Source organism: Lactuca serriola, chromosome 1, assembly GCF_051521515.1.
Source record: "Lactuca serriola cultivar US96UC23 chromosome 1, Lser_US96UC23_V15, whole genome shotgun sequence".
In the NCBI taxonomy this organism is placed as follows: Eukaryota; Viridiplantae; Streptophyta; class Magnoliopsida; order Asterales; family Asteraceae; genus Lactuca; species Lactuca serriola.
In genome coordinates, this window is record NC_136408.1 from 198374142 (window position 1) to 198385490 (window position 11349).

At 38.0% G+C, this 11349-nt stretch overlaps 1 protein-coding gene across 1 annotated transcript; it reads right to left on the minus strand.

Annotated features, from left to right (window-relative positions):
* Window positions 1–6844: 6844 nt before the first annotated feature.
* Window positions 6845–8408, minus strand: LOC145065219 (uncharacterized). The gene is made up of 2 exons (XM_079012392.1): window positions 8101–8408; window positions 6845–8042 (listed from the first exon to the last, which is right to left on the minus strand). Exons 1-2 carry the CDS (start codon window positions 8406–8408, stop codon window positions 6845–6847), a joined length of 1506 nt encoding a protein of 501 aa, XP_078868518.1.
* Window positions 8409–11349: the final 2941 nt, after the last annotated feature.

Here is an 11349-nt window from a genome sequence, read left to right on the forward strand (position 1 = left end):
TGCTAATACATCTTTCTTAGCAATCTAATTCTAACTCTAAGTAGTAGCTCAAGAATCTAATCTTCGAGAAATGCGATCGAAATCCATTCCTTCACAGTTAGATTCTGCTCACTTCTTCCCTTAAGCTTCCTTTCTTTTCTTCGATCTTACAAGACATCAATTGTAATCTTATCACATTATGTATTAAGAATCTAGAATGAAGCTTAAAAGAGTTAGTCAATGGATTTTACCTAAAGCAAAGCCATACGTTTTGACTCTCCTATCTCTTAGATTTCTTAGGTAAATGGGACAGCTTCGTCTCCAATGCCCTTTCTATTGGCAATAGAAGCAAATTGACTCTATTGGAACAGGACATGGAACTACTTCAGACATTGCCTTTCTCTTATGATCAAACTTTTCGATCATAACATGTCTTTCGATGCCATTGTCTATATCCATAGAGGTCTTGAAGGCAGATTCACCAATCAACTTTGCTTTTCTATTGCGCCAAATCATTGCTGATTCAGCAGCAATAAGCATATATGTGAGATCTATAAGGGTCACGTCGTAACTCATCATATAGTACTCTCTTACGAACTCACTATATGAGTTGGGAAGTGACTGAAGAACCCAATCAACAACCATTTCCTCACAGACAACGGATCCCAACATTCTTAACCTATCAATGTGTGACTTCATCCCTAGGACGTGTGCACACACGAACTTTCCTTCTCTATGTTTACATGCCAAAAGGGCTTGGTGATCTTGAACTTTTCAAGCCTTTGATCTTGTGGGTTAGGGAGAATAATAGGAGGAGGAGGAGGAAGTGAAGCATGATTTCTTGTTCCTCGATCGAATCGTGGAATATCATCTTCATGTGGAATGCTTGTTCCACGGGATTTGGGAAGACCATAGTTGTCGAACTTTGACATCTACAAAACGGGAGAAAACGAATTCAAGTTAGTTGATAGATTGAGTCCTTAGTAAATCACCCAAATGAGATACTAAGGCTAGGACGCAACACAATATTCTACAACTCGGGAGAGGGATGCCGTAACCCTAATTGAAGAATATTTGAAGGTAAGTGAATGACGATTCACTAATTTCCACCACGTAAAAGAAATTTAAGTTTTAAATCTATGAAAACTCCTAGATCCTTTGAGATTCATTGAACTTTCAATGGCATGTTTAAATCTCGATATGCCCCTCTTGTTTGTGACTGGGATGCCGAGGATCACAAAGCGGGTGTGAATAACCATGCAAACTACATGGTGCCCCCACATGTTACAATCACCTATTCGATGTGCTGGTAAACCACACACGCTCCAACGAACTATGACAAACATTGAGTCACCCTTTGCTACCTTTGCTTAGAACCATTTAGTGTGCCGGTTAACCACACACGCTCCACTAACGTCTTCGCAAGGGCACAAAGTGTAATTTCATGGAATTGCATCAATTCACTTTTGCCTAAGTAACTAAGATTGGGAATTTTATGAAAACATTTAGTTACTTTTATTATACTTATAATAGAAGGTTTCGTCCTATCCTACCCGTTCGGCTAACGACCCTCCACTAGTCAAGAGTGCGGTGGGTAAGAGTGGATACCCATTCCATCGCCATTTTATAGGCAATTTCCTTAAACACCCCTTATAGACTAGCTTCGTGAATGAGGCCTACTAACGGTAAGACTGACTTTTACTCATACATATATATATATATATATATATATATATATATATATATATATATATATATATATATATATATATAATGTTAGACTTTTAATGTTATATATAGTATAGGGTGTATTTTATACTTTCAAAATACTAGGTGATCTAATTTAACAATTATACTTTTAATTCAATTAAATTATAAACCTAAACTTTTATGGATTTATTAAACTTCTTTTAATTATACACCTTAATTAATTAACAAAACCATAAGGGTGTGATTTGAACTTTTTCAAAACTATACTAGAGTTTTAGAATTTAACATTCCTAATTAAACTTTTAATCGACTTTTAAATTCCAAAACTTGAGGGCAAGTTTTGAAACATTTCAAACCATTAGGGTTTCAACTATTTAAATTTCAAAACAACAAAACTTTTTGGTTCAAATTTAAGCTATAAAACCTACAAGGGAAAATATGAAACTTTTCATAACAACAAGGATCAAATAACAAATAATTTAAATTAATATTTAATAAGATAATTATCCATATTTGATTTATCTAATGATTTCTTGCAAAATAATTTACCAATTTAATCAAAATAATTAATCCATTATCACATAAGGAAATAAATATTTTATTAATTGATAAATATCTTTAATTAGATCAAGAATATAGTCAAATATATCATATAATCGGATTTATATTGATCTAATATGATAAGGTAAGTATCCTTAAGCAAAAATAGCAAGAAATCCCGGATATAGCTCCATCTGACGCTCGAACTCGCCGAGTACCACACTGTACTCGCCGAGTTGAGGCCTACTCGCCGAGTACACTGTGGTACTCGCCGAGTTCATGATGCGGAACCACAAAAATCGATTTTTTTTTTCAACATACAAGACATCAATACAATAGAAACCAATCATGGCTCTGATACCACTGATGGGTTTTTGGTCATAAGACATCCTATGTGCTCATACAAACCCTAATGCTTGGATCTAGGTTTCTCTATTGTACATGCTTTGAATCCAAGACTATAAACCCTAATTCTAGCATATGGAAATCAATATTAACATATAATTAGGTTTAAGATATTACCTTGATTGTTATGTAGTAATAACAATCCTAATTCCTCCTTGAATTGACTTTGGAAGGCTTAGAGTCACAAGTGTCACTCCTCTAATGGTTTACAAACACCATAAGCAAGAGGATGAAGAGGAGAGAGGATGGAGGCTGCCCAAAACGTGTTCTAACCCTAGAAAAGAAGTTCCCCACGTTTTTGAGCCTTAAGGGTTCTATATATAGTGAGGCTATTAGGGTTATCTAACAAGGAAACCCTAATTTGGTTGCTTAAGCCCTAAGCAACCCATAGACTCCTTTAATCAAGCCCTTGGACAATTTCCTTATGTGTTTCCCCATAGAATTCGTCCACCCCTTGATTCAAGGCAATCCATGGCCCAAATTGCAATTATCTTATAATTACAATTCCAGTCCCTTAAGTTTAATTTAATATCTTTTAGTCACAAAACTAATTACCAATTAATTATTGACTAATATTAATTAAATAATATGATTTCTCCTTTAATATATTATTCCCATAATATATTAATAAATCATATTTAATCCTTTCTCTCCATAATTCATCCTATCAAGTTGCTTTGGTGAAGGCAACCCAAAAGGACCATGCACCATCGGGTCAAGTACATACCAAAATAGTTATGGACTTAGACACTAATCCAACACCAACTTGACTCATCATGCGACTATTGTTCCCTTCCTCCGATTGCTCGGGAATCAATTCAGGTTCCTCAATAGGTATGATAGGGTCATCCCTATTACTATGCAACATCTGTCGCATCTCATCCCTTTGTTCGGCTAACATAGCCCGAATCACGGCTTGCACCCCAGCCATTGTTATTGGTTCTGGTGCTGCTGCTACAACAGGTATTTGCTCAATCACTGGCGGTTGATTCCTATTTTCATCCGCGTTTCCAACGCCACTCCTTGTTCTCACCATTTTTGATCTACACACCGAATAAGGTGAAATTAGATCCTCATTCACGATAGATATTCAAATCATCCTTATTACTCCGAAATGTTTACATGCTACTTCTAATAACGTAGGCATACACTTAGAATCCTACACACATAAGGTTTCCAGATCCGGTCGGCAACAGACCGTAGATCCGAACAAATAATATCATATATGGCAACATATAACATTTAGCACATAAAAGCATTTTAGGCAACTTTCCTAAAAATAAGCTAGTGCTCGTGTCTAAAATCCAACAGACACACATCTCAAAATTCCACTTAGCATTCTAAGTTTAAGTCTAGAAATCCTACAAATTCCTAGTTCACTTAAACTAATGCTCTGATACCAACTGTGACATCCCCAAAATCACGGCCAGAAAAGACCGATTTCATTTATGCTTTTTAAAATAATTTCAGAGTAAATCCTTTTGATTTAAAAGAGTTGCGGAATTTGTTCCCAAAACAAAGCATGATAAAACAATGTTTACCAAAGCATTTCATAACAGAAATGTATTTTCATTATATAATCAAAACTCGGGATGTCATGTTCCGATACAGACCATAAAGCATAAACGATAAACATTACAAGTCATTCAACAAATACATACATATACAGACTTGTAAACAAAACAACAAGATGATTCGTCCATCTTACGCCCTTGCGCCACTTCCTGTAATACAAATAAAACTGAGTGGGTCAGGCTTGGGAGCCTGGTGAGCATATAGGGTTTTCAACCTACAATAAATAAATTATATTTAATTTCATCAACCAATCACTATCCCGATTACCCATTCCCGTTATCCTCACTTTACGTCCCTAAAACAACATCTATCTCAAGGGACCTAATCTAGGATTTTCATCGGGACGGACATCACTGCTAAGGGGTTTCCTCAACAATAGATATCCTAAAGGCAACCATGAGGGGGATAGAGTACACCGGTGAACACATCGTTCACAACACCTACAGGTTATGAACCTGCTAGCGTTCCACAAGACTGTCTAGAAGGAGTCTGTGGTTGTTATCCATACTCCGCTGAATAACTAGATCAACAACAACAACATCGCGGCCTCTCATCTGTTTATTACACACCAACTATCTACCCATGATCTACCCAACATATTAGTAGATAAAAATATATATTTTTATACATAGTTTAAAACCTATATAGCATTTTCATTCAATATATATTCCACATAACAGATGAGGCACACCCACATAACACGTATTTCATAGAAAACAAATCAGATCTATGAGATTGAAGAGAGTGAATATACATTCACGCACATAACAACAAAATGATACACATAACACGTATTTCGTATAAAATACTTCATAATTATGCGTTAGAAGAAAGTAACTACACACTCACTTGATCAGAAGATGATCGGACAGCACTACGACTTGCAGAAGTAGTAATCCTCAACAGATCTGGATGATCTCCACAAAAATCGAACTTCTCGCGGGCAGAGCTTCGGTTCGGGAGCCGCACTTCTCGGGATCTTCGGGATCTCGGGACTTGCTTCGGGTCTCGGGGATATTACCGGGGCTTCGGGGTACTTCTGGCACGCAAAACGATGTAAAACGGGAGAGAGAAGAGAGAAAATAGCAACCCTAAACGACTGGCCCTTAAAATCTATTTATAGGGCAAATTTGGCCCTTGCCACGTGGTGGCAACCTTTTTCCACGTCGTGGGCTTGGTCGTCACTGCATGCGTCATCCCAAGTTGCATCTGGGGGCCTCTCGGAGGTGTCAGGACACTTGCCACGTCGTGGCACTGCTTGCCATGTCGTGGTCTCTGACAGTTTTGGGGTTTCGCGCCCCGAACTTCAGAAATTCATAACTTTCGCATACGAACTCCGTTTTCGACGTTCTTTATATCGCCACGAAGGTGAGATTATGCTCTACAACTCTCGTTTAGACTCCATTGGCTAATTTTGACTTTATTTTTAATATATTATAAGTATATTACTTATATATTATCTTTAGTAGACCGGGACAGGAAAACTCCGTTCGAAATTCATAACTCCTTCATCTGAACTCCGATTCCGTCCGTCTTTCCGTCGTTGCACTACTATCGATGAGATCTTCAATTCTCATTTAGATCACTAAGGATAGTTATCTATCTACCTTAAATTCACTATTTACGTCGCGCTGGGTCGTGCCGGTTCTGTCGCGAAACTTCGACAGGTCATAACTTCTTCGTTATAACTCGAATTTCGGTATTCCTTATATCTCCGGAATCCTTGTTTCGACCACTACAACATTATTTAAAGATATCAAGTTTATCTTACACTTGAATTTTGACGCTTATTTTTATTCTTAATTAATCAAACCACATAATTAAGCAAATTAAGCACAAAACACATAATACTCAAATAATACACTTCTATTATTTCAAAACGGGTTACAAAGGTTAACCTAGACTATTACATTGCTAAAAAAATGGCAAGCCCAGAAACACAGGCGTTACAATTGAAGGCAACCCATGATCCATTGGTTCCAACGTGACGGGGAACCTAATTGCTCCATGATAGAGACAAGAAAACACCAATTCAGTGAGTCAAAAGCCTTATGGAAGTCGACTTTAAAAAGCAGAGCCTTCCTGTTTGTCTTCTTCAACCACGATACCAATTCATTGATCAGAAGGGGTCCGTCAAGGATATTTCTTCCGACAATAAATGCAGTTTGGGTCTCATCAATCACAGATCCAATGACAACTTTTAATCTATTTGCAAGGACTTTTGAAATCACTTTATAAATGCAACCAATTAAGTTGATGGGGCGGTAATCAGACAGGCACAATAGGTCACTGGTTTTGGGTATAAGAGTTATGAATGAAGAGTTGCAACCCGGGTTGATAATGCCATATGTGTGAAAAGGAGAAAGAATGTCAAGGAAATTTGCTTCAAATGAGGACCAAATTTTTTTGAGGAATTTAAATGAGAAACCATCAGGTCCAGGTGCCCGATCATTACCACACTCCCAAACAGCTACTTTGATTTCAGTTGCACTGAAGGGTTCAACCAAGAATGATGCGTAGGTATAGATAAAGTTTTGTTAAAATTGCAAGAAAGGGAGGGTCTGGAGTTCATAGTTTCAGAAAATTTATCCTTGAAGAAAGAAAAAATCTCGTTTTCAATTTCCTCCAGATCAGTTTACCAAACACCATTTATCCTGTTATTTGAGAGATTACAATTGATAATACCATGGAAAAAACGATGGGTTTCATCTCCATGAATTGCCCACCGAATTCTAGCTTTTTGTTTGAGGTCCATGCTCCTACGATGCACCAGTTCGAGTATTTTCCTTTTCCATTCAATACGATTTTCCAATTCAGCAATGGACATGGGTCTTGATTCTGCAATTATATCTAAGTCACATACCCACTGTTTGAGTCTCATGATATCCCCTGCTTCATTTTCCTTAACCTGCACCCTCCATGTTTTAACGACTTCTTTTATTTTACGTAGTTTGGTTGCTAGAGATTTATCCGGAGGCCCGATAAAATGGAAGGATGAGACGGTATCCAAGATTAGCTCAGAGAGACCTGGGTATGATAGCCAATTGTTGAAAAAATGAAAAGGAGAAGGACCAAAGTCAATTGATGTCGTTTGTAAAACCAGGGGGCAGTGATCCGAGTATTCACGAGGCAATGCCGTAAGAGCTGCATTTGGCCACTTGTGCATAAATCTTGGGTTTACGAGTATTCGATCAATTTTACTCAGCTTTTCCCCACCATCTGTCATATAGGTGTATTTCCTGCCCCCCATGGAATATTCCGTCAGATTTCCGTTGGATATGAATTCGTTGAACTTTCTTGCACCAAGTTTACAAAAAGTTGAATTAAGTCTTTCCTCCGGGGATCTTACCTCGTTAAGATCCCCCAATAAGATCCAAGGACCATTCAAACTGTTGACTAGAGAAGTGAGATCAACCCATAGTATGTTTTTTTTTTCAGATTGCCCTTGTGGAGCATATACATTGGCGATAATTAAGTCATCTCTACACCCTTGCAAAGAGCCTACAACCACCATGAAATGTTGCCTACGAATGATCGATTTCTGCCTGAAGAGCATCGGGTTCCAAATACAAAAAACTCCCCCGGATCTACCAGATGCATCGATTGCAGCAAAGTCAAAAGCCGAGGCATCCAAAAAATTACGGAATTGGATGAGAGATGAATCCGTGAACTGAGATTCCTGGAAGGCAAGGAATTGAAGCTTATGAGACCTTTTTAGCCTTTGTATCCACTCCATCTTAGGGGTACCTCCAGCACCACGAATGTTAATGGATAAGAAATTCATTGAGGAACTGTATTGACGCCATTCTCCAGTACCAAGGATTTCACTTGATCTTCAAATCCATCAATATTAAAGCCCAGACAATTGCCAATAACCAAAGTGTCATTTACCTCCACATCTGCCTGATTAAGGATAGGGGGCAGCTGAATCTGGGGTTATGAGGTGATTGTGGCGGTCTAGATGAGGTTGATTGAGAAAAACGTGGCATCCATATAGTATCTTTCAATTTGAGGGAGTGTGGTGGTCGGAAAGGGGTTTTGAGAGGGAATTTTTTTTGAGGTATTTGATTGGCATTCGCAAAATTACTGTTTAGAGAATCAGAGGCGGAAACAGATCTATTTAAACCAGGAATGGGGGGAGGATCCGAAATACCAGCCCTATTTTCAAAGTCGGATGGAGTAGACACCGGATTATCCATGTGACCTGGTATTTGGTTCCCACTGTTATTTTCCACTAAATGATTTCTGTGCTGGTCCGATCATGCGAATCCAATAAAATATTTGTCACACCCCCAAACCTGAACGGCGGAAACGTTCGGGGGCGGATGACTTCATGTGGTAACGTAACAAATGAATACATAGTAACGAAAGCAATACAACCATCATATATATATATATATAATTGAAAGTTTACATTTGTCAAGAGTTACATGTTCAAAACCAATTACAATATGATGTCAAAATATGAGATTAAACTGGCGCCGCAGCATCCCTTCATCAAAAGCATAATGATACCTGAAATTACTGATTCCCTGGGACATACAAGTAATTTTGAAAGAGTAGATCAGCATTTAAGCTGGTGAGTTTCATAAGTATTTAAGTGACAATGTTTGTATAAAATGAAATGTTTTGTCTTTGTTTGTTTGTGCTTAGAAAATCCTATATTTTCTACTAGTATAAAAGTAGCCTTCACTCAAGTCCAATGTTTGTTTCTAAAATGTATGTAAGTGTAAAATAACCAATGTGTTTGAAAACCTTGTAAATCAATGCATTTTTAATACCTCATGTGAGTTTTATAACCATACTATTGACTCGGAATGCCTATACACAACGTTCTTCAGGCGTTGGAATGTTATGACGTTTGTCACCCCAAACGGTGGACTGTAGTTAACAGTCAGGGCGCGGGTTGTCAAGCCCGTATAGATCTATACACAAAAACCATGCTCCCCCTCCAAGGGATTCTGGTATATAATACAGGACATGAAATGTGTACTCGAACGTACGTGAAGTTAGCGTCGCACAAAACCGTGGTATAAAAACAGATCTACTTGTTAAAATGTTTCGTTTGTTCTTGTATACGAAAGTGACTTCTTGAAATTCATGTTTCTAGTACGAAGGAGTTAGAAATTTGTTCGTAAAACTATACCTATTATAGTTTTCTAAAAGTGTGTCTCGTTTGTTTAGAAATACCTAGAAAAGGAATCATTTGTTATGAAAGCGTAGATTTTTGTAGAGCCTAAGATAGACAAGTATACATATAATCTAAGAAAAGTTTAGTTTATACATGCAATACAACAATTTATATTTCAAAAGATAGAATGCTATTGTAACATATTTTATATATATGAAAGTTCCCTATAAAGTTTATAAATCACATATGATTTGGATATATAAAAGCATATAAAATAATTCTTTATGTAACACACGATAATACTCGTGTGTTTACTTGTATTCCCCCCTTGAGAGCATATAAAAGCATTTAGAATATTTAAAAAGGTTGATTAAGGGGTATGAACTCACTTGAAAGTTTGAAGATAGCGAGATGGAAAACCGGGCAGAGTTTCGTCTCGGGAAACGGATTTTTCTCGGGATTCTCGGGAATCTCGGGAGTAAAATCGACCCTCGGGACTTGAGCAAAAAGACCAGAGCTTCGGGTTTGAACGGGCACGAAAAACGAGGCAAGATCGTGAGAGAAAAGAGAGAAATGAGCAAGTTTTTCGGAAGCCCTCGCTTTCTATTTATAGGGGGTATGAGAAGCCTCGGTACGCGGGGCGTACACTAGTATGCAGCGCATACTCGTACGTCATGCATGACCGAGTCCTCGACTGCCTCGGCTTCGGATGGGATGGATCGGATGGGGCGGGTCGGATGGGACGGCGGTTCGGATAGGTTCGCATAGGGGCGACGTGGACGGACCGAGACCAAGGCCCTCGGGTACGCAGGGCGTACGGGGTTACGTGGCGCGTACCTCGGATGAGGACGCTGACTCCCCCTTCGGATATTACCGGATTTTTGAATTAAATATATATATAATTTATTTAATAAACTTCAAAAAATCATATCTTCTTCATACGAACTCCGTTTTCGATGGTCTTTATATCCACGCGTAGGTGAGACTACGCTCTACAACTTTCGTTTAGATTCCGTTGGCAAATTCCGAAGTTATTTTTATTATTTATTTATTAAAATGACGTGATTAAGGAATTTCTTTTAAAAATTCATAACTTCTTTATCTGACGTCGGCTTTTGCCAGAGTTTTTACCGCTGAAATACCATTGTCGAGACCTTCGATTCTCGTTTAGGTCATTCCGGCCAAAAGTCGCTCGATCTCCGATTCGAGTTTTTAGTTGTCTGTTGCTAAGCCGAACTTGGAAAAATCATAACTTCAATATATGAAGTCGGATTTGGGCGTTCTTTTTACGTACGATCATGTTTTAATGACATTTAAACATAGAAGGAATTTAAATAGAAACTTTTTGGACATTTTATTATCAAAGTTAATTTTATTAACTCAAAAGTGGTTACAATACTTGACCTTTTACGCCATTACAAAGAGTTGAAATATCGGGTTGTCACAATATTACCCTCTTTGTTTCCAGTATCACCAAGATAAGTAGGGACATAAGCATTTAAATTGGAATTATTGTCGTCATCAGAGTCAAAACGAGATTCCATGACCACAGACGCCACGTCACCCCCACATGGTCTGGGAGGATCTCCGTCGGCAAAGGTGATGGAGAGTTAAGGAAATTATCACCGGTATGCATTTTGATCGGAGACTCCTCAACACCTTCCTCTTCTTCTACATCATCATCAGAGGAATAATTATTGGGTTGGAATTCCCCATCTTCTAGCGATCCCTCATCTTTAGGGTCGTTAATATCATCCACAGTATTGCCAAAAAACTTCCTTTCATCGTCATCAGAGAGGGTTTCAGGATCAGAATCAAAAAAGTTTGGTACCCGTCTTCACATACAAATATCTTGTATCTAATTTCCTGCCACATAACATCCACCATTTCTTCAATTCTCTCTAACGATTTGACCAGAACGCACATGCATCCAGTAGAAAAATCCATAGTTTCAAGTGGAGAAGCCGTAGGTGATATGACCTTACCAAAAAGTCCTCCAATCGATTCAA